The following is a 25,458-nucleotide window of genomic DNA, read 5'->3' as shown; positions in this document are numbered from 1 at the left end:
TATTTACTTATTTACTAGCTGTAACACGTAAGCCCAGCTTAGACTTTTTTTATTCTAGGAATTCTGGAATAAAAGTTCCCTATTTACGTAAATCCAATCCAGGTAGACGGACTTCCTAACATGCTAAATTTCATAATCTAGGATTCACCGAGGCAGCCGCACAGATAAACAATACACCAACAAAGATTATTTTATTATTAAGATTTGTAAGTAGGTACGTTTCTTAAAAAAGTTTTTTTTTATTTGAATATAAAATGATCATGTTATAATAATTAATAGTACCTACAGGGTACTTAAACCGTAAATAGGTAGGTAATTTAGGTAGGTAATTTATATTTTTTTATTTTTAAATAAGGTAACGGGTCCATATATCGCGGTATTCAAAATGGCGTCCTTATTTCGAGTTATATTTATTTTCATGATTATTACTCATTTTAATAGGTTTGGATACTCTAAAATTACATTTAATTGTTCATTATCTTTAACTGAAACTACTTGATGTAGTAAATATGTTTAAAATTGCCTAAAATTACTAAAAACTCATGTAATGTGCCGTGAGGGCGACGCCGCCATGTTTTTCATACAAACGCGACCCGGCTTACGTAAGGCCAGCCATATTTAATAATTGTGTTTTTTAATATTTATACGACGTTCAACTTTGCAAATAGTTTATATTTAGTTTATTATATTCTTATACTTACATTAAATTTAAATTTTAACTCTTTTTAAACTAATTTAACCCCTTTAAACTCAAAAACAAAATACCTCGGTATAAGGGCCTGATTTTTATACGTTGTTCCTAACTCCGAGTTACCCTCGGTATAAGGAAAAATACTATGTCATGATTTTTAGCTTATAACTTTACAAATAATAACATTTGAAGTATATGCTTGATTACATAATAATAATGATGAACGTGACAAGCTTATAACCTAATTCGGCGGTACAAAATATCCTCTAGGAATCTTAATATGACACGATAATTGTTGACCCAAAAATCATGGTTACATAGAAAACCTTAACTTAGTATGTATATTTGAAATGATAAAAAACAGTGTTATTTCATCGCTATTAACGTAAGTGATACATAATTTTACCAATATTTTATGTATGATTTGAGTAACAAATCTATGTTGTTTCTAAATCGATAATTTGATAACTCGGAATATGGATTATTAAAATACTTGCTGAACCCCTAATATGGAGTATGACATTTTACATAGGTAGGTACCTCGGAAATCGGAATATGACTACATCACACCTTCGCAGTGTCATCCGATGCCGTCATCAAACCATAAAATCAAGATGAATTAGCGACATTCTTCCTAAATATAAAAGGGGTGTGGATAGATATGCCTGACTTTACGAAACTACTACTAGATACTACCTACTTATTACTCTTTATAAAAGAAGAAAGAAAGAAATTTGTAGACGTAAAACTTTATTTGGGTGAATAAAATAACACACACGACCGTGGAGTTTTTATAACACTTATATACACAATTGCCTAATTTCATTTCTGTATTTTATTTCCATTATCCTTCTACTTCGAGGTCTGATGGCCGTTGTAATATTGTTATCCCAGAATTCCCAGATAAATGAATGTCCTGTATACTGCATTTCATGTTTGGTTTAGGGGTCTGGTTGATTTTTTCATTTTCTTGTTGTTGTCACTGAAAATTAAAGTAAGTAGGTAAATTGTATGGATAGTTGACAGAATTAAGCTTATCCTTATAAGTTGGTACCCATTTTCACAAAACTTAGTGAGTTTAGAAACGAAAACGCTAGAACAAAAACCTAGGTTAGTAACTAAACTGATGCCAAATTACTGATAAAAACATAAAAATATTTCCATTTTACGTAATTTCCTAAAATAATTCGCACACAAGCTTACCTTATCGATTTTCCAATTGCATATTGCAAATACAAACATAATAATTTAATAAAAGATGTTTGTTTTCTAATGTAAAGACTTAACAAAAATACTTTCAAAGAATAGCGGCAAACTTTTCGGCGGAAAATTGAACATGGCGCCGGCGCGCCTCCAGTCCAGCGCGCATGCGCCATAGAGATGTACCTAGTGCAATGTTCCTTGCTTCCGACCTATGCTTGAATGAAAAAATAATCGATGCTGGATCGATTCCTGGGTAGATACTTTTATTATAATCATATTCGTTTATGGTAAATACATTAGGTACTCATCGGAAATTAGTACTGATAAGGTATTTGGCTTTTGTAAGTATTCGATACTTTTCCTCATCCCTTACACATCTACTTTTATTACGTATCATCAACTTTTAAACATTTAAGTAAGAACATAAAATATCGTGGAAAAATTTTAGACCTTACTTAGATAAAAACTATAGTAAAAAATGTTTAAATCATTCGAGTTCAATAATCGATTATATTCGATTACTGTCACTATTTCATCAATTTACCCCATCTCTACTCTATTTTTTTTTTAATCGCTTGGAAAAGTCCATAGAACATCATAGAAGCATTATGAATATTTTTTCTAGCCAATGTTACCAGTTGCAATAATGAATTATGAAAATGTTACATAAATAATAGAAATTATCACGAAAACCAATATAAATGGAGAGTATTTAATTCTTTTCATTATTTTCAACTACTATTTAGAATAATTAAATTTATTTGGAGTACTTTAGGGTTAAAAAAGTATATCGATATTTTAGATTGTAATTTCCTTATGTTCATGGCCACACTCATGGAGCCACTGACAGGACTAACTCGGAATATGGAACAGGCTACCTCGGTATATGGAAGAAACCATAATCCTACCTCGGTATAAGGGCAAATCGACATGTGTAATAAATTATATTTTTTTAAGTATAATTAATGTGTTATCAATGAATCTGTGTTAAGAAATATAAAATTTAACGTATATTCTTACAGAAGACAATATTTCACATCAATATTGATGGTTACAAATGCTTATTTTTCTTACTTACTTTCAAATGTTGTTATTTACCTCGGAATATGGACCCGTTACCTTAGTATTTTATCAAAATGTTCTTCTTGTACTCCATTAATGTTGGATTTATTTTCACAAAACGCTCGAGTTAATTACACACTGAAAGTCTAGTAATTAACAAAAAAGGATCAAGTGACGTACCTAAGTACTCACGTAAAATTACAAAAGTCTGACTTGCTTGATTAAAAATTAAATTAAACGAACCAACCTTTCATAAAATTCAAATTGAATAACAGAAAGGCTGGCCGCAAACAAACGGTAAAAAAACAAAAAACAATTGACGGTGAAAATGCTATTCGGATTTCAAAAATTGTTTGCGCTTGTCACCTGTGCGCGGGAATCTGTCCTCTGTGCTGCGTTCCTCCCGAAGTCTCTTCCCGTCAGTTGATATCGGGACTCTGTGGCGAGAGGATATCGTCCTACGGGAAAACTTCGGGGAAAATTACGCGAGTTGTGTAAAAAAAAAACTTGTGAAAATATTCCTGATTAAGGGATTATAGTGCCACGTTACGTTTAGTGGAAATTTAAGTATATACTTTATGGTGATTGATTTGTAACTTTGTGTGTAGTGTAAATAAGGGAATGTTACAATCAAAGTGATCTTATAGTAAGAAAACATATTGTAGTGTGCAAAAAAGTGAAGTTCGTAACTATAATGTTCAAGAATAACAGTGAAGTGTTGCATTCGGTATTGGTACTGACACAGAGATGAACAGATTTGATAACTCGTCGAAACAAGATCATGACGACGATGACGTTCGAGGGAACTGCACTAAGCCCAACAAGATTTTGGGTAAGTGTTGTTGCAGCCTAAATGTTGATTCACAAACTGTTTATTTAAGCTAAGTATTTATGGCAGATTCAAAAGTTTTACATTTACTATACAACAAGCCCAACAAACTACTAATAATAATATAATAATATGTGGGGACATCTCACATACGGCCATCCGACCCCAAGCTAGGCAGAGCCTGTGTTATGGGTATCGGACAGCTGATATATCTACACAAATACATAGATAGATACATATTAAATATACTTAAATATCAACACCCAAGACCCGAGTACAAATCTTTAAACAAATATCTGCCCAGCCGGGAATCGAACCCGGGACCTCAGACCTCGGCATAGCAGTCAGGGCCACTAACCACTACGCCATTCGACCATCAACTAAACTAAACACTTGCACTAAACAGTGTGTGAATCGGTCTTAAAGCTAAGTTTCCACGGTGCACGATTCTCGATCCGAAAAAAAAACACAAAAAAAATGATACAATACAATACAATCCTCTTTATTTGCACCAACAGAACATATACAAAAATGCTTAAAAATAAAAACAGTACAAAAAGGCGGCCTTATTGCTTATAGCAATCTCTACCAGACAACCTTTGGATGGAAGAGAGTTTAAAATAAAATAAAAAAAGGATTAGAGGTAGAGATGATAATACATTATAAAATCTGACAAAAAATAAAAATAAAACTGTTTCGTAAAATCTGCCCCAGTATCAAAAGAAGTACTTACTTAACAAATTCTTATAAAATAATAATTACAAATGTGATTTTAAAAACTGCTACAGAGCAGCCGAAAGAAAACACAAGATAATAGAAAATGTACAAGTTCTTGGAAAATGTACTAACAATTAGCTGAAAACATCATTAACAGCGACCTGTTTCAAAGGATGAACGGACTAAACAATTACTATGTAGGTACCTCAACAATAAAAAACTACAATCCCCATTCAAAAGACGTTTCCAGTCTACCTCCATTTAACCCAGTGATACATAGATTAAATACTTCCTTGTTTAAGGTTCCAGACAAGACAGTTTGAAGGTTTATAATTTTTCAACCCGTTTAGCGTCTGCTCGAATGCCTCAATTATTCCTTCATCTTTTCACTCACTAGGTACTTATCGTACAAAAATAGCGTACTTTCCGCACTCGTATCACAATGTACTTTGTAGGTACCTACCTACGTACTATAAAAATATATCTATATCTATACATGTAAGTTCAGTGAGTGTAAAAGAAATATCACGTGCCTCGAGCTATAATCCTCCAAAATTTAAACTCAATAGAAACTATTTCTGATGATGCCAAAAATTAGTCGTGAAATAGTCATAAATAGTCGTGTTTTCCAAAAAAATAGTCGTATCATACTTTCGGAGTTAGAGCTATACTTTATGGAGGATTATAGCTGGAGGTCTCCAGCTATAATCCTCCAGCCTCTGCAGAACAAACGGTAAGGCCTATCGACTTGGTTAAGGTCTCAAAAAATAGTCGTGAAATAGTCGTAATGACATGCCAAATTTCAGAAATAGTCGTCCAAAGATAGCAGAGATATAAAGGTACTTTGCTGCAGCCCTGGTGGAGGATTATAGCTGGAGGTTTTGAAAATATCGAATATCTTTGGAACTACTATGACTATCGGTTTGAATTATGTCTCAAAAAATAGTCGTGAAATAGTCGCTTCTATTTATTATAATTTTAAGCTTGATACAAGCTGTTAAATAATGATATCAAATTCTTCATACAAATCAAAGTGGACAAGAATGCCAAAGCGAGCCAGTACACAAAAATAATAGCACTGAATACAAAAATAAAAGCAATAGCATTGAATTACTCATGTCGAATTTATCTATAAATCATTTATTTCGTCATACTTTGCATCAATAGTATCTAAACGAATCTTTGGTATCACATTTTATTGCTTTTGCTCTTAGCATTTACCTTACTGTGTACAGAGAAAACGTATGTCAATACACGCACACATTTATCTCTGTTATCTTGACAAACGATAGCGACGATGACGACTACGGCGATGTAGTACCTAGGTCAGTTATTGTCATCCCTTACTATCCCGTGATCAGACAAATATTGCTATCCTTGTCTCCTTTCTAACCGGCATGCATCGCACGCATAGAACGCGTGAGCGACTGCGTCACCGGTAACATCTTGACAAGCTAGGTATAGCAAACCGGTATTTATTACGTCCCTTATGTGACCGCCGCCGCGCGCCGCCACCAGTGAAGTTGGGGTTAGTATTTTGCATGTTTTGTTTGATAATTTGTTTACAGTTTAGTGCAAACTATGGTCACGATCGGTGTTATTGAAGGTTGTTAAAATATTGTGAGTGCTCTATATGCAAATGAATATTCAAGATGTTATATTCTAAAAGATATTAGTGGATGCAGATAAGAGTGTTTAGTGAGTGTTTGAATATTTGCAAGTAAGTATCCTTTTCAATACTCAATATCAAAGCAAGCCATCCCATTTTGTTATGATCAGCTTATTTATTAACATGATTTTTGTATTGAAGTATCGTAGCCAAATTATTTTTTAATATCTATGCTTAATATGTATGGGGATTGTTATTCAATTAGCAATTTTACACTATGAGCTAGTAAATTGTGCATACATGCAATCAAGGCTGTATGTACATATCTTAGTAGATACGAAAATATGCGGGTATCATCGATATGGTAGTCCTGGTTAAATGTGGATATTTACCCCTCAATAGCAAAAAAAGGCGTTATTGTTTGTATTTCTGAATGAAACTAGGCAAATAAATATATGTATAAAAATAAATTATGTGTAACCTACCTATAAGCCTACCCATTATTATTTCAGGTGAAAACACAGCCTATCGATGTAATGCGCCGATAAACTATCATGACCGCATTGATGTAATGCGCTAAAAAACTGCAATGGCTCCGAATACATGATTACCAGATAACAAATCCTAGGTAAAAATTTATCACTATTTTCATATGGTATTGTGCTTATGCTAGGATACAGTGTTGTGGTGCTGAAGTTGATAAAGTTATAACAGCCAATTTACTTGTCAAAACTCATTTGTACCTATCAGTTACAAGCGACAAAAACGTGTTTCTGAACTAAATACCTATGTAAGTAATTCACACCCTGTGAAATTTCATACAAGTTTCAAACGCACCGTCCGACCAAACCGGTTTTGGACAAAAGCCAAATTGTTTACTCAGCTATCTCTTTCGCTCAAAAACAACCTTTTCGCACAAACGTTCACAGTTTCAAGTTATTGTTGCAATAAGTTACTGATAAGAAATTTTACTCCACTGTTTGCTGTGGTCTCCAAATGACAATAAATTACCAAACAAATAGTCTAGGTGAAATAACGTTATTACCACTCGTATCTACCTACTCGTATATCATATATATATGTATATAATATTTAAAAAAAACAAATACTTTTATTAATAAGACGTTAATTTGCCTTATTTTTTTTCAGCTCAGCTTACATGTGTTCTTCAATAACGTCGCAAGCTACAGTGGCTGTTCATAATTTTTGCAAGTTCTACACCCAAGGTGTTGCAAAAAGGGTATACTAAGCCGAATGCTACATGTGCAGCATGGTATATCTAAGCCTGAAACTGAAATCAGAATTTAAATATTCGCGAAAAAAAAAATATTATAATTTTTCATAGAAACTTAGTTGGTCACGTGACTTTTTACTATGGAGAATAAAAATAAATAAATCCTAATCTACCTAAAGATGAATGAAGGAATGAATAACTTAAGTATAAATAAAAGTACTTTCGGCCTGTGATTGTAATTAAATGAGTTATATTTCATTATGACAATAACCGTGATTATACTTACCTAAACCTAATAATGAACAATCTTTGATTACTTTAACTTAAGCTTATTATGATATAGGGTTAGAAAATAATTATTTTTAAATAGTGAAATAACTACATATTTAAGTTCATACCATGTTTTTTTTATTGAACTACGTCAATATTATATTATTACTTAGCAATAAACCAACTGTGATTATTTTAAATTAAACTAAATATGTTTATAGGTAATAGTCAAATAATACTGAGATAATTGTATGAAACCTAATCTACCTAAAGATTGTTTAATGAATAACTTAAGTATAAATAAAAGTACTTTAGGCCTGTGATTGTAATTAAATGAGTTATATTTCAAACACCGTATTTTATTCTTATCGCTTGAGTGCTACCCTGTACTGCGTCTTCAATAAAACTATCCCAATTTCACCGGCGGAGGTGGCGGCCACATCAACGCTAATAAAAAAACAAGAACAGCACTATTTGTGTGATCCCGGGATAGTAAGGGACGTAATAAATACCGCTTTGCTATTGCTTGTCAAGATGCAACCGGTGACACGTTCGCTCACGCGTTCTATGCGTGCGATGCATGCCGTTTAGAAAGGAGACAAGGATAGTAATATTTGTCTGATTACGGGATAGTAAGGGATGACAATAACTGACCTAGGTACTACATCGCCGTAGTCGTCATCGCTATCGTTTGTCAAGATAACGGAGATAAATGTGTGCGTGTATAGGCATACGTTTTCTCTGTACACAGTAAGGTAAATGCCAAGAGCAAAAGCAATAAAATGTGATACCAAGATTCGTTTAGATACTATTGATGCAAAGTATGACGAAATAAATGATTTATAGATAAATTCGACATGAGTACTTCAATGCTACGGTGCTATTATTTTTGTGTACTGGCTCGCTTTGGCATTCTCGTCCACTTTGATTTGTATGAAGAATTTGATATCATTATTTAACAGCTTGTATCAAGCTTAAAATTATAATAAATAGAAGCGACTATTTCACGACTATTTTTTGAGACATAATTCAAACCGATAGTCATAGTAGTTCCAAAGATATTCGATATTTTCAAAACCTCCAGCTATAATCCTCCACCAGGGCTGCAGCAAAGTACCTTTATATCTCTGCTATCTTTGGACGACTATTTCTGAAATTTGGCATGTCATTACGACTATTTCACGACTATTTTTTGAGACCTTAACCAAGTCGATAGGCCTTACCGTTTGTTCTGCAGAGGCTGGAGGATTATAGCTGGAGACCTCCAGCTATAATCCTCCATAAAGTATAGCTCTAACTCCGAAAGTATGATACGACTATTTTTTTGGAAAACACGACTATTTATGACTATTTCACGACTAATTTTTGGCATCATCAGAAATAGTTTCTATTGAGTTTAAATTTTGGAGGATTATAGCTCGAGGGACGTGAAATATCAAAGCAAGAAAAAATTTAAAGATGTAAATCAATCTGTATACAGTAAAAAAAATGATACATATTATATCTCTCTTGCCTGACCATTATCTGAATGGTGGCTATTTAAATAATATTTGATACCGTTTTTAAATCAATGTACGCCATAATCTAAGTCCTGCTCTATTCAGCTCTATCATAGCAGCGCTACATGTAATTTTTTTTCCATTTACCTACCTAATTTATTCGATACTCTGTTTTTACATATCAGTTTAAATGAATGTTTCAATACTAGCGGAATTCCAAGTATTTAAAGTGTCATATCTTTTCAATACTGAACGACTCTATGATGCTCCGATTAAACATGCAGAGCGCGTTTTTTCCATCTTCAAAATGGGAATGCAATGAAAAGACTGGCCGTTTGAGAGCCACGTTTAAAAGGTTTTTAAATATGGAATAAATGAATGATCCATTGGAGGTTCATTCTTGCGGTGTAGAGTACTTAATGAGTATGTAAAGTCTGTTTTTTAATCTCAGGTACTCAATTGATAGATTCTGAACGGTTCATCCACAGTCGATTGTCCTACCAATAGAACGATACGTCACTTAATCGCGGGATAATCGACTGTTGATGAACCAACAAAGACACATTAATAATAAAAAAATCTATAAGCAGTGTGTATTAGGTCTATGATAAGCAGCGTCGCCCGCCAGCCAAACATCTGTCAGATCCATACAAGTTACGTCAGATTTGACAGGCGAGCGATGTGTCCTTTGCTAGTGTTCGGTGGTAAAAACCATTAACTTCATTTTTAGAATTAAAAAATCTAGTAAGCACCTACCTATCTATTTTTGCAGGCTAGTGTGCTAATGTACTTAGACAGACCGTTTTATTTTCTGTATTGTAGAGAAACTCCGCAGTCGCGCCACTTTATTCACACAGGAAGCAATAAGGCGGACGCTAATTCGATTCCGATGTTAGCTAAGTGATTTTATTTCTACACAGAAATGCGTTTATTGAGTTAGCAGTGTAAGTGCCTGCCCCCCTACGCCCCCCCTACTCTTGAAACGCAATGTTTATTTAGCGGCAAGCTAAATGCGTTCTCAACATAAAAAAATTTATGCTAGTGAGCAATGAAAAAAATTAACAGAATCTTTTAAGTTTAACGTGTCTGTGTATCTGTGAATACAATGTTAACTTAGATTAGGTATAGTGTTTAAGTTGAGGTAGTGTATTATACTCTTGAACCACAGCTAATAATATATATATATTTTTTATCTTTCTCTTCCATCCAATGATTGTCTGGTAGAGTTTCCAGAAGAAAAAATAAGGCCGTATTTTTGTTAGTACTGTTTTTATTTTTGATTTTTTCTGTTTTGGTGCAAATACAGAGGATTGTAATTGTAAATTGGATTGAAAAACATTACGATAAAATTTCCGAACCAAATTCAATTTACTGAAAGACGGTGACACACTTTTATGTAAACCTAAATTAAATTTATTCCATTGTCTAGACTCTTGACCTAGACCAAAGATTCCCAAAATGTTCGTAATCTTAGGAACCCTTGGATTTGATATCCTCTGGGGTGGACTTAGGGCAAGTCCACCTAAGTCCAGTCAGTAAATATAAGTTTAAAAAGCAATTAAAAAAATATAGGAACCTTCAATATTTCTCGGTAATTTTTGCTACAATTATATATTTTCATTTATAATTACCTACTATATTATTACTGCCACTATTCACTTTTAGAGTCATCTTTTTTCCACTAGGTACTGTCACTGTTTGAGAATCCCTGATCTAGACTAAACTTGGCTGTTTTATTTATTTGCTGGATAAAAGTTATTTACGCAGTAAATAAGTTTGGGCTCATTGATGGATGAGTTTTGCAGACATATTGGTTTATACTTAGGTGGTTTCTTATTTACCTACTATATTATTACTGCCACTATTCACTTTTAGAGTCATCTTATTTCCATTAGGTACTATCACTGTTTGAGAATCCCTGATCTAGACTAAACTTGGCTGTTTTATTTATTTGCTGGATAAAAGCAATTTACGCAGTAAATAAGTTTGGGCTCATTGATGGATGAGTTTTGCAGACATATTGGTAGATACTTAGGTGGTTTCTACAATATTGGATTAATTTAGTAGTAGGTACTTACCATAATAGGTACGTAAAGTACGCCTGTAATCTCCTAGGGGGGTAGTTAGTGACGAATCGCTAGTGAAAGAACCGATTTTCTCTGTACTTATATTTTGTAATCACGAAATAACACACGAGCCGTGTCGCCGTTTTTAATGAGTACAACACGCAGAATCTAGATGTGCAGGTTTCCTCACGATGTTTTCCTTCACCGAACGAGCAAGTGGTATAAATTATTGTACTTAAATGGATTATTTCTAAAGAACTAATTACATTAGAACTCATGTCTAGGTTTATAATTCCATGCTGTTGGTCTTCCACGCTACATAAATAAATAACAGGATTCAACCCACGGCCTCTCGAAAGGTCTCGAGATCATACCAATTGACAACATTTCAAAATTTTATACAGTTGAAATTCGAAAACCATTTAGAGATATGGCTCTAATATTCACAAAAAAAAATGTTTCCGATTTTTCTATTGATTTATTTCAGAGAAAAACATAAAAATCTAAATTATCATTCGTGACATCACGATGTGGCATAATAATTAAACGCGCTTTTACTTCTAAAACATGAACAAGAAAAAAACATGTCATGTCACTTTGACAATGACAATGACAAACATCACTCAAATGTCTGTCACTTTTATGTGTCCTTGTCAATGACGAAAGTTCGTGATTGGTTCTTGCCACAAAATAAAGTTGAAGTTGAAGTTGATTGGTCCTTGTTCATGTCAAGTTAATGTCATCCAACTTTTTTTTTTTGTTTAGGCAGGCAACGAAAATATTTTTATCCCAAGCCTCGACGTGACGTCACTCGTATTATAAATATTTTGAACTTTAAAATTAAAAAATATATTAAAACATAGAAATATTAAGAAATAAAAAAATACGGGTCATCTAAATTTGTGATATCTCGTCGAAAATAAAATAAAATCGGTGAGCATTTTATTTGAAATGTTGTCAATTATGGCACATGGCAATCTTTCACGGTGGTTTGAGGAGTTTGATGGAATGAAATGAGAGTAGTTTGTAAAAATTGACTTTCATCAGAAAATAAAATATTTATAATAAATATTTAAAAAAAACACCTTCATTGTCCGCAGAGCTGGACCTGGACTATTTGGAGCGCGGGGGCGGCGCGCTGGCCGCCAGCGGAGCCCCCAGCCTGGAGCCCAGCCCCGACAGCCTCGACCTGGTCAAGGTGGTGTTGCTGGGCGCGCCGGCTGTCGGCAAGACTAGTATTATACAGGTGGGGGTTGTGTTTGTGTACCTACTACCATAGAATAACGAGTACATTTCTAGTTACAGTTCTCGCTAGTCTATGCTTACTATTCGTGCGAATTAACTGTGCACCTGGCCAACAAGAACCATGGATCACGCCGGGTACACCAAAGCTAGTTAATATGACCTTTGGTTTTTGTCAGTCAGGCTCACAGTTAAATCGCACGAGTAATAAATCAGGTATAGTTTAGCTTTAGCTAAAGAGGTAGACAATAATAAGTGCCATTTATAAGAAAACCTTTTATTTACTTTAATGATATCGCGAGAATTAGTATCAGGGCCTGTTTCACAATTTCTGGATACCTATTAAAGATATTGCTGTCACTCGAATCTCTGTTTCGTGTGTGTCTCTATGTTTTACACAGTGATAGCATTTTTTATCTCACATTACCCTGACATCTGAAACAGGCCCTAAGATAAAATAGAAACTCCCAAAAATGGAGTTATTACTGAGATACCTATTTACAAGCTAAGCTAAGCTGAAACCTACATGTGTAGCATGTTATATCTATGTAAGCCCGAATATAAAATCAGAATTTCTAAATTCGGGAAAAAATAAATTATTTTTTATAGAAAGTTTGTTGGTCACGTGAATTTTTACTATGGACAAGAAGCTTTTTTTCGCTAATTTTAAAATTCTGATTTCATTTTGGGCTTAGATATAACATGCGGCACATGTAGGTTTCGGCTTAGTAGGTATACGCTTTTTGCAACAGCCGTTGTAAGTGTAGTGCTCCCGATTCGTTTTTGACACACGATCTACTGCTACCCGTATCATGAAAATTCGAGCTAACGTATAGAATCGAATGCGAGTGCGACAACTGTCAATTTTATAGGTAAAAAGTGTTCGAAAGTGCTGTTAAGTTGCCACTAGTCGCACTCGCATTCGATTCTATATTGTTCGTGATCGCCCTGCTGGTCAATCTAACTACCTAACTTTCACCAGGAAAAATATCCTGTAAAATTCATTATTTCTGAGACATTGAAGGCAAAAGTTGACAAAAATGGTTACTGAAATATAAAATTTATTGCATAATACTGATCGAAGAAACATAAAAAACTATGTAGTACATACCTAAGTAATTTTATGTATTATAGCACCTACCTACCTACTATAGCCAAATTAAATAGCTTGTAGGTATACCTACTAGCTCTATAGGTATAATAAATCATAAGGATAATTATTCACAGTTAATAATGAATTCTTATTCTATTAGCTAAGTATTTAAAAAAGCGCCTACCTTCTATTTTATTCAAAAATTCTGTTTCGTTGTCGAAACACGTGTTTCTACTTACCACGAAATATTTTTTTCCGAGAACTGGCGTAATTTGAATAGGTATTATTTCTATTTCCGGGTGTTGGCATAAGTTTTGAGGTAACGGAAATCTCCTGAAATATTTGCGACCACTTAATATTCGGTGCTGGCCCTGCGACCCAAGGGGTTGTTCTAACTTACGAAAAAGTAACCCCCTTATTCATAAAAAAGTTACTGGACGCTTTAACTATTGAACTGTTCTGTCACTCTCTGACAGATAACGATTTGTTTATTGACAGAGAGGGACAAAACAGTTCAATAGCTAAAGCATCCAGTAACTTTTTTTATGAATAAGGGGGTAAGTTACTAAGTAACCGTTACCACAATACATCGCATCGCAGCGATAATATCACCGTGTGGAGATGCCTTCTATGAGAGTATAATATAGAAATGTGTGGCACGACGATAGTATCGTATTATTATCCGTACTCCACACCTTCATCACACATAAAAATCAAACCTATTTTTTTTGTTATCCAAGTTATGTTACTTATGTTGCAAATAAATTATGTAGCATCATTGACTTTATTTACTAGCGTAAGGAACCTTCAGAACGTTTTGTCAAAAGAAAATGGCACCCTCGCGTTGGCCTTAAAATCTCATATATCTGTCATAATTTGTATGAATTAGGGCCAGCGCGCCTGGGTGCCATTTTCTTTTGACAAAACGTTCTGAAGGTTCTTCTTTTGAAATCATTGAGTAGCATTTATTAAACACTAGCTGTTCCCGCGCGCTTCGCTTCGCCTTAAAAACTTTTCCCGTGGGAATTCCGGGATTAAAAGTAGCCTATGTTCTTTCCCAGGGTCTAGACCGTATGTATACCAAATTTCATTCAAATCCGTTCAGTAGTTTTGGCGTGAAAGAGTAACAGACAGACAGACAGACAGACAGACAGACAGACAGACAGACACAGTTACTTTCGCATTTATAATATTAGTTAGGAAGTTAGGATGATAATTGGACGGAGGGTTCTACCTTTTTTGGCATAAGATTTTTTTGCCTAATCTCGTATTGCATAGTAACGTTTGGTCAAAGTCTCGTTACGCCGAAAATCGTATGGCATAAATCTCGTTTAGTAAAAAGTTATTTCGCATAACATTGTTTAGCCTAATAATGGTATGGCCAAATCTTGAATAGCCTAATAATGCTATGGCATAGGTTTACACAAAGTAATAATATTCGTTTGGCTTTAACTTTGACGGAGCGTCTCCCTACATAGCGCAAACTGGTGCCTTGTATTATTTCCGCTGTTTGGAAAACGCTCCGCTCCGCTTCGCTGCGCTCCGCTTTGGTTTTGATGAACATGTGCACCTAACACGCTCCTCCTCGCTTTGCTCGTCGTCGCACCTATTTTTAGGTTTCGATCTCATGGGGTTTGTAATAATTATATTGGTCGTTAACTTTCGATTTTTTGATCATACAATATCGTGATTTTCGGGATGTAGGAGAAAAATACCACAATTTGTACATTTACTACATACTTAATATATTATTTATTAAGATAACATTAGGAGAAACAAGATTATACATAGGTATAGACGAACATAAATTTGAGCAAACGAAACTTAGGTGTTTAAAGATTGTGCCTAAAGAGTTTTAGACGAAACGAGCCTTATGCCACATAAGTCTTGGCAAAGTGATGGTTCGGCCAAAAAAGTTTAGACCATACGAGTTATGCGAAATGAGTTTTGGTCAATAAAGATTATGCCAGATGAGCGGAACCCTGGACGGAGACTTTCGTGCGCGATTCCGACTGGCACTACTCCTGTGTTTTTGTCTAGCTAAAGTAACCCCCTTGCCCCAGGTGTCGGTAACGAACTGTGGTGACTGTAAATTTACATAAACAACTCATTCTATAGCTAAAACAGCCTATAGATTGTTTGCAACTCTGATACTGCGAAGTTATTGTTACTTACTCTCAGGCGCCATCGCGAAGCCTGAATACTGATATACAAATTATTTAAAAAAAACAATAACTAATAACTACCTACTTACAGAAGTGTGTGAAATGAATATTGTGCATTTTTAACACCCGATGAAAAATAGGTACCTATGTGATCCCGCAGTGGTATATAGCTCAGTCGGGTAAGCACCCGTATCTCAAGCCAGAGATGCGGGTTCGAATCCCGGCGCTGACATGTACGAATGAGTTCTTTTAACTTAAGTACATTGTATACCATCGCTCTAACGGTGAAGGAAAACATCGTGAGGAAACCTGCATATCTAGATTTAGCACATCTAGATATGTGAACCCACCAACCCGCAGTGGACCACCGTGGTGGGAAATGGTCCAAGCTTAGGAAGGCAGTTTAGACCTTGGGGATATGCACAAAGGTTCCATTCGAGAGAGCCAAGTTCAGATACCTACACAAAGAGAATAGAATAGAATAGAGGTATGTGATATCTGTCTGTGGTAGCGTAGCAGTAGCACCCAAACGGCTGAATTGATTTTCATTTTGTATTTTTAAGGTCGTAGGAAATGTTACCGCAAGAGTGTTTTTAGCCATATTTTATGAAAATTGGTTCAGCAGTCTAAAAGTAATGCGGATTTTAGTGTTGAAATTTGAAGGTTTTAAAAGTTGGTTAGATTATTATACTAGCTTATCCCTGGAAATTCTTCACTATAAAACGATAAATAGAAGAGTTTATAACTTTACCTAAAGCCACGACCCCATTTCTAAAGGTCTGGTTTAGTCCCTGAGGATCCATTTCAGGCATACTTTGTGAAAGGATCATGAACAGTCATGTATACCTACTTTATATTTAGGTATGTAACATAATATCATAGACCGTTTCTTTTTACTTGAAATGAACTAGAGAATATATACAGGGTGAGTCTTTCACAGGTGCACATCCGGAAGTATGTCACAGAGCTTTTCATTCTGAACAACTTTTGTTATAATGACCTTGAGATATAACGAAAAAAAAAAGATGCTCATGCTTAGATACGTGACACTGTGTAATTGTGGGTAGGTACTGATATGCACCTATGAAAGACTCACCCTGTAGAAGCCCTTATGGTAGGTGCCCAGTTGAGTCGTCCCGAGTCCAAACACTGCCAAGTCGAGCTCGCCTCGGGCTGAACTCGACGTAAAGCGATGTCGCTGCGTAGTTCACACTCTGATTCCCCTTGTGGGTTCATTATGAGTTAACTTAGATTAACAATATACGAACGAGATGGTGTGTCACATACAAAAAAAACAAAAAACTGTCCGCATTTTGTTTACTGTCAAACCGTTTTAAGACGACACTCCATCTAATTTGTATTCAAATATACTTTTGTGTTAATGATATCGTTTGTACTGTCTGCCATGCAGATTATTCTACCTTCTACAGGGTGTTGCAAAATTGGTATACTAAGCCGAAACCTACATGTGCAGCATGTTATATCTAAGCCCGAAACTGAAATCAGAATTCGGAAATTCGCGAAAAAAAAAATTTTTTTCCATAGTAAAATCACGTGACCAATAAAGTTTCTATACAAAATGAAATATTTAGTATACCCTTTTTGCAACACCCTGTATACAGTGTTTACCCGTTTAGAATTTTCGGAAAATAAACATGTAAGGCTGTTGGATATTTTTATTCGTTTCAATAACACAAACATTGACTCTAGTCACAGCGACGACGACGATGTATGCGTCGCAGACGTTGGCTAGACTCTGTAAATATTATCCGAATATCAATAAGTTAACAAACAACATTTATATGTAGGTATTAATAATAATATGTGGGGACGTCTCACCCTCCCATTAGGCTGAGCCTGTTATGGGTATCGGACAGCTGATATATTTACACAGATAATATAGATAGCTACATATTATTATAATGTTATATATACATATACACACAACAACGCAAACATAAAATTTATCACCCGAGCGCTGAGAACAAATTATATATGTTTTAAAAAAAATACTGCCCCATTCGGGCATCGTACCTGGGCCTTCGGCATAGTAGTCAGGGTCACTTATCACTACAACATTCGGTTGTCAATATCGGTTATCAAAGAAATAATGTGAAAAAATATTGTCTTGCGATAACTGTTTTTTTTTTAACTAGCCAGTGTCAGTCATAAAAATCTAGTCATTTTATACAGTTTTCCGTGGATTTTATCACAGCAGTAGTTATGGGGTAGTGACGAGGTACTTCACAATAGCCCATTGTGTTGAGTTGAGAGTTGAATACTTCAACTGGAAACAAGCCGGGACTTAGAGAAAAGCCGTTTGAAGTTGGACTTAGGCTGGTGTTCAACCAGACATTAACGCGCAGTTCATATTTAAATGGCCATAGTATTCTATTCTCTTCTACATACTATGGCCATAGTAACCCGGAAAATATTTCACTGTAAACAATAAAGATTTAAACCCACACCCAAGTGCAAAATAAGCAGAGGATAAAATAATGATACATATAATAAAATATATTTTTTGATAAAAACGTAAGTTTCCTATTCACGGGTTTGTTATCGACGTAGATAAACGTCACTATCGCGATTCGCTAATAAGGCGCTGTGGAGGAACGCTCATTTATCGAGTTTATCGACGTCGATAACAGACCCGTGCCGCGGCCGAAGCTCTATTGATTAACAAATTTTCATGTCACCCATCAACAGTCAGTGTTCTATAGATGAGTCAGCATTTCAGCAACCACCGGATAGTTCAGCGGTTACATTGACTTTTGTGTTGCATTCGGATTCCGGCCGTGGCAATCTTCTTCTTCTTCCTTGCCTTATCCTTATTTAGGGTCGGCTTTGCTCGTCATGTCACGCCATTTTACCCTATCCTCTGTCATATCCTCATTCACTCCACACTCTCTCATATTTTCTTTCATGCAATCAAGCCACGTCTTTCTTAGTCTTCCTCTCTTACGCCTTCCTTCGGGTCTCATTTCCAACACTTTCTTTGTTACATAATGATCTTCTCTTCTCATGACATGTCCAAACCAAGAAAGGCGATGGCTGTTCATCTTCTCCACGGCAATATTATTGAAAAATTAATATTTGGTCTCGTTGCCCGCATGCTACAACTCTAGTTTGGAGATTATGCCATATCTCTCTCGCTTGAAGAAGGTGATGAATACGTGATGGAAATTAACTTTTTCATTTACACATAATTTACCCCTGGATGAATGCCCGAAGTTTTTACTTAAGTCCTTAGTAATACCTAATTAGACGTTACCAGAAAATTATCCCAATTCTCACTAACGAAATTGTGATAAAGCACTGTTCTATTCTATTCTATTCTCTGTTGGGGGTGACAGTACCTGCACCTGGCTCTCTCGAATGGAACCTTTGTGCATATCCCCAAGGTCTAAACTGCCTTCCTAAGCTTGGACCATTTCCCACCACGCTGGTCCACTGCGGATTGGTGGGTTCACATATCTAGATGTGCTAAATCTAGATATGCAGGTTTCCTCACGATGTTTTCCTTCACCGTAAGAGCGATGGTATACATTGTACTTAAATTCAAAGAACTCATTGGTACATGTCAGCGCCGGGATTCGAACCTGCATCTCTTAAGTGAGAAGCGGGCGCTTACCCGACTGAGCTACCACCGCTCTAAAACCGCGATAAAGCACTGTATACATGAAGAGAAATTGGCTAAATGAGATTACTGAAATTACGGTGGGCAGTTTTTCTTCTCTCTACGAAAATGTACTACAACGCAAAAACTACTATTAACAAGATAAATGGACGTCCCTTTGTCTAATTGCTGAGTAAGGCCAAGTCGACATTACTCCACAAGGCTGTGTTTACACTAGCGGCTACATTGGGCGAAGTGGCAACCCTGGGTTATAAGTTAACACCCGTAGTTTATGTATTTGATTTTACCTATACGTGTTGAATGTCAGAGCCAAAGCTTTGTATTTAGGTATAATTATGTAAAATAGGTGTATTAATTAATCGTAAAAAATCAGTTTTTGTGAACTTTTGCGGAAATCAATATTTGATATTTTCAAAATAATAGTCAAAACTTGTCCAGCTTTTTCAGAGGTGTCAACCCTGCCCGTGATAGCATCCACTGAGTCAGGGTTTTGTACCAGCCTTTACTACTAATGAAAGTAGGGTTGGCGGAGTATCTTCGTTAGGCAATATTGGATTTTGCGGATGTTTTATCGTCCGGTGCAAGATCTTACTATTACTAGTTTAGTGGTAAGACTGATTGCTTACTTTCCATTCAGATAATTAACATTTTATTTGTCACACTGACAACAACAAAGATCACGAGATATAAATACAGAACAAAGAATAACAAAGGGTTCTTGTTGTGAGCGTCAAAAAGGCATCAGCTCAGCATGTGCTGTAGAATTTTATGTAGCCTGTGTGTGTGTGTCTGTGGCCACAGCTTAAAAAATCAAAACCTAATTCCTAGTCTTTTTTTTTCATCCAAACAAGCGTTTTTTTTTTTACCTCGTAAGGAGGATCCGGGAGACTTTGCTAAGAGCTAGAACTGGTGAGGCACGGGACCGGAAGTGAACTATTCCGCTCCGAGTCATTTCCGCCTCCTCATCCGAACTCCAATAGATTCACTATTGAAGTGATTTATGAATTCATGCAGCACTTTAAAGACTTTTCTACTCTTAGAACTGGGTACGTAGAGAATGCTTTACTTTAGTAGATTTAATTACTCAGAGGTTGCTAGTTTTTAATTAAAACTTTGTGCTTATAATTCTTTCTAATTAGGTACAACGTTCAAATGTACAGAAGAAAAAACAAATGAAGACGGTTAGTTACTTCGACATGATGCCAAAGTGACCTATGATGACTGTACATTACTGGATAGATTAACTTAATACACTCAAATAAATAACCTCTACATACCTCTATTTCAATGGAACATTCTGTACTTATATGAATTTAACCTCTATCTTGCATTTTAGTTATACCGCTATTGTATTATTTACTTAAGTTTATAAACCCTTCCATTACTCCATGTTCCTGGTAAGCCAGTTAGCGTTATTTATGTAAACATTTACCCTTTCAATAAGACCCTTGTCGTACCCTGGAACAAAGCTACTGTTTTTCAGGCAGAAGCTGCCAGCCTACTTGACGGAGCTACACAAATAAAAGACACAAAAAATAGCAATATCTGCTTCTACACAGACAGTATGGCTATTTTAGGTGCCTTAGGCAGAACTGTAACAAAATCTAAATTAATTTTAGAATGTCACAGAACACTGGAAAACCTAAGCATTTCAAATAATGTAACAGTACAGTGGATTAAAAGTCATAACGACAACATAGGAAATTGCGAGGCTGACCGACTAGCAAGAATGGGATCAAATACCCTACCAATAGGGCCAGAACCATTTATTAGTTTGTCATCAAAGGCAATAAGGCAAGTTCTCACCGATAAAACACTATCTGAACACAATCAGGAGTGGAAAAATCGTGTAGATTGCAGACAAACTAAAGCGTTTATTGTATCACACAACCATAAACTTACACGCTACTTACTCAACCTGTCCCGTAGTAATATATCATTAATGGTAGGATTAATAACAGGACATTGTTGCGTGAATAAACACTTATATACCATAGGTAACTCAACTAGTCCCTTATGTAGGACATGTAAGGAAGTAGATGAGACGGTTGAACATATTCTGTTAGCTTGTCCACCTACTACAGAAACAAGATTATCTATTCTTGGACCAACAGAGCGCCTACCTCAGCTATTACAACACCCAGGCCTGCTACTCCAGTTTACTCGGGAGCTAGGCTGGCTGAGCTGAAATCAAGGGGATATGTACAAAGGTTCCACTCGAGAGAGCCACGTACAGGAACTTCACCCCCTATGAGAATAGAATAGAATAGAATAGACCCTTGTCGTAAGGTGGAAGCAAATTAAATTAATAAGGTTCGGGCCACAATTTGTACGACGTAGCATTATCAATGTATTTGTTAATAATATTATCAAGGTAGGTAAATTTAACGTTTTCATAATAATATATTATTTTTTGTATACTATAAGTATGTTGATTCATTCAAAATCAAAACATGGGAGTCAATATATAATAATATATTGAGTCAAAACTCGGGACAGCACATCAAAAGAGTGATGAGTATGTGTGAGTGAGTCATGACTATCATGGGCCTACTAAAAGAACAATAAAATCACAATTGTAGCAGGAACACTCTCATTTAATAATTATTTTTGTATTTCGTTTATATGGGAAACTACAGGTTTAAGTTAATCGTTCACCTTTCGGCATCGTATGGAACGGACGCATCTCATTCAGTATTCTTGGTACAGAAATTCACACAAGTGGGTCCACTTCATCAGCATTGCCGACGCCAAACATTTATGACTTTCCGTTTGGTGTGATACCGATAGGTGGAGCGGTGGTAGCTCAGTCGGGTAAGCGCCCGCTTCTCACGCCAGAGATGCAGGTTCGAATCCCGGCGCTGACATGTCCCAAGAGTTCTTTGAATTTAAGTACAATTTATAGTATAAATTTAGCGATGGTATAAATTTTATACCATCGCTCTTACAGTGAAGGAAAACATCGTGAGGAAACCTGCATATCTAGATTTAGAACATCAATCTAGATATGTGAACCCACCACGTTGGACCAGCGTGTTGGGAAATGGTCCAAGCTTAGGAAGGCAGTTTAGACCATGCCATAGGGATATGCACAACGGTTCCACTCGAGAGAGCCAAGTGCAGGTACTTACTCCCCACAAAGAATAGAATAGAATAGATAGGTGGACGAACCTTTATCCTGAATAACTTTCACTAGGCAACATTTTCAGGGTCACCCACTTTACACACAAGTACAATATACTTTAGAGTGCTTTATTTAACGCCCTACCTGTATGAAATTGGGATATAAAGTGTAGCCATTCCTGGCTATATGATCCCCCGGGGGACGCCGAGCAATACGTTTTATGGAGATATTACGAGCTAACGACCGTGCGCTATGAATATTATTATTATTATGTGGTGATATACTTACCCGGGTAGTCAGTCTGCTAAATTAAAGTCAAAGTCAAATATTTATATTCATCGTATAAATATAAAATTTTCTGATGAACGTCAATTTTTACAAACTACTCTCTGTACGGATAAGGAGGGGCTCTTTCTAAAATTAAGTATGTGATAAGATGTGTTGTAATTATTTTATTAGAAAAAGTAACAAAAGAAAAATATTTGAAATTGAACCTAATGAATGAAAATCTTTAAACACAGATATCCAAGAGCAAAAATTGCGATTTCTAGACTACATACTGTGCAGAACTGATTAATTTAAGACTATTGCATATCTGTGTTAATTAATAACATTGGATATGACTGATACAAATTAAGTCAATAGTCAAAATCAATAGAATTGCATTATGGGATATCTCTAAAACCACAAACTCAAAACGACTCCATAACGTCACACGAATCATCTTAGCTGAAACGATACTTATCCTAACTAATATTATAAATGCGAAAGTAACTGTGTCTGTCTGTCTGTCTGTTACTCTTTCACGCCAAAACTACTGAACGGATTTGAATGAAATTTAGTATACATACGGTCTAGACCCTGGGAAAGAACATAGGCTACTTTTTATCCCGGAACTCCCACGGGAAAACTTTTTAAGGCGAAGCGAAGAGCGCGGAAACAGCTATATAGGATAATAAACAAAAACTTTTCGCATTACTTACTTACCTTTACCTCTGAAGTGAACGTGTACCTAAGTATATATTTTATTATTCAAATATGCGAGCGCCTTTGCGCACGAAAACAACATTAAAAAAGTAAAAACGTAACTCGACTTTCATAAATTAGGTTTTCTCAGAAACTTTAATTAAGTCCAAAGTTATCCGATGTCCCCTGGCAATTAATACGGAAATATAGCCGTTGAATATTTAAACAAGAAATATTACGGTTGGGGCGTGAATGTTTTATGAAGTCCCCGCTAAATCACTTCTAGGTTAAAATGAATCTGTCCTACTTCTTTCCTTGGTAGAAATTTGTCAAAATAAAGGAAATGGTCGTTTTACTGGTCAAAATAAATCCCATAAAAAGTGCTTTCATTCTACCTCCAGAAGAAGGCTGCGGCCAGTCAGATTAGCCTCAGTCGCTGTGGTAATGATTGGATGCGGAAAGCTATAGATCGCATCCTGTGGCGCGCTTTGGGAGAGGCCTATATCTAGCACTCGACTTCTATAGGCTGAATATGATGATTCTTCTGCATCTCTTATAATAAGGAAATCCTGTTATCGTAAGTAATAAAACATCGGGATCGCAGTAAATATATTCCTCCCCTATTAAAGATCCCGTAAACTTTGATCCTTTTCCTAACAGTTCAGTATTTCTTAAATTAAATTACGCTGAATAAAAGCCCTTGGGGGTAATAGACGGCGTAACTACTCTTCTGTATATTTCTTCTTTTTGCCGGTGTAAAATTTTAAATGTATAGGTAGGCAGCCTTAAATATAATACGCTAGCTTTAAGGCTCTGTGGCTAACTATTGCAAAAAAGAAACATATATAACTGACTTCTGCAAAGGGTTTCCCGTGGGAACTCCAGGATAAACAGTATGATATAGCCTCAGAATGAGCTTTCTAATGTTTTTTTAATCGGTTGGGTCCTTTCGGAGCGTTAACTAGGTACCTAGCTGTTCAACAAACAGCAAAAAAAAATATTAAAAATTTCCTCTCCAATAATTTGATTACTTTCCGTAAAACATTAACTTTGACAGAGTTAGAAAAAGTTGAGAGAATCGCTTTAATCTCCACGTTAGGCAGTCGTTATCTCCAACTCCGATACAGATTATTATCAAACTGCTTTTCTTCAGCTGCGTGGAAAATTTACGCAACATTAATCACGACCTTTCTACTCCTTTCAGAACATTTGGCAATTAGAGCAAGATTCGGTTTTCAGCCTGACTGATGATACCTACGACCTACGTAATTGCTTTCGTAATCAGTGTATTGAAAGTAAACTCACGAGCAGTGAAAAGGTCCCACCCACCAAATGGCCTGAATTTTCATAAACATTTGACATTATTAGACGACCGAATGGCGTAGTGGTTAGTGACCCTGACTACTGAGCCGATGGTCCCGGGTTCGATTCCCGGCTGGGGCAGATATTTGTTTAAACACAGATATTTGTTCTCGGGTCTTGGATGTGCCCGTTAAATGGCAATAGGCCCGCCCCCTATTACATTGGGACTATAATAATGTCCTCCTAGCCGAATTTCGACTACGGCGGCCAATCTCATTTGAGATCAGCCATCTACGCAGGAGTAGATTATAGTGCCCAAGTGTGTGCGCAGTACACAGGAGCACTCTCTGTTCCATCACTCTCATAACCCAATGGGACGGATTGACCGACACGACTGGAGAGAGCTAGGCGCAGGACCGACTGCTTTACATGCCCATCCGACAGCATGGATCGTTTCACTGTTTCGGACATCAGGTGATCAGCCTTCTATGTCCTAACCAAACTTAGAACCACAATTTAGAAACACAAATTGATGGTCCCACCCGGGAATCGAACCCGGGACCTCTGGGCCATGAAGCAAAGCTTCTACCACTAGACCACAGAGGCATTTACATTGGGACTAACATAACACTCTGGCGAAAAGTGGGTGCAGCAATGTACCTCTGCCTACCCCGCAAGGGAGTACATTAGTACAAGGCGTGAGTGCGTGTTTTTTTTTTTGTGTATTTGACATTATTAATTCATAA

The 25,458-nt window shown here is 36.0% G+C and overlaps 1 protein-coding gene across 1 annotated transcript in view; it reads left to right on the top strand.

Moving 5' to 3' along the window:
- The first annotated feature begins 3,066 nt into the window (after window positions 1-3,066).
- The window catches only part of LOC105380480 (ras-like protein family member 10B), a 40,967-nt gene continuing 18,575 nt past the window's right edge, over window positions 3,067-25,458 (top strand). Inside the window, exons 1-2 of the mRNA XM_011550047.3 lie at window positions 3,067-3,788; window positions 12,281-12,426. Coding sequence (XP_011548349.1) covers window positions 3,704-3,788; window positions 12,281-12,426 — 231 coding nt within the window. The 5' untranslated portion in view covers window positions 3,067-3,703. The remainder of the gene's footprint in view (window positions 3,789-12,280; window positions 12,427-25,458) is intronic.

The sequence above is a fragment of the Plutella xylostella genome, chromosome 16 (assembly GCF_932276165.1).
Source record: "Plutella xylostella chromosome 16, ilPluXylo3.1, whole genome shotgun sequence".
NCBI classification, from domain to species: Eukaryota; Metazoa; Arthropoda; class Insecta; order Lepidoptera; family Plutellidae; genus Plutella; species Plutella xylostella.
This window is presented reverse-complemented; position numbering and strand designations above follow the sequence as displayed.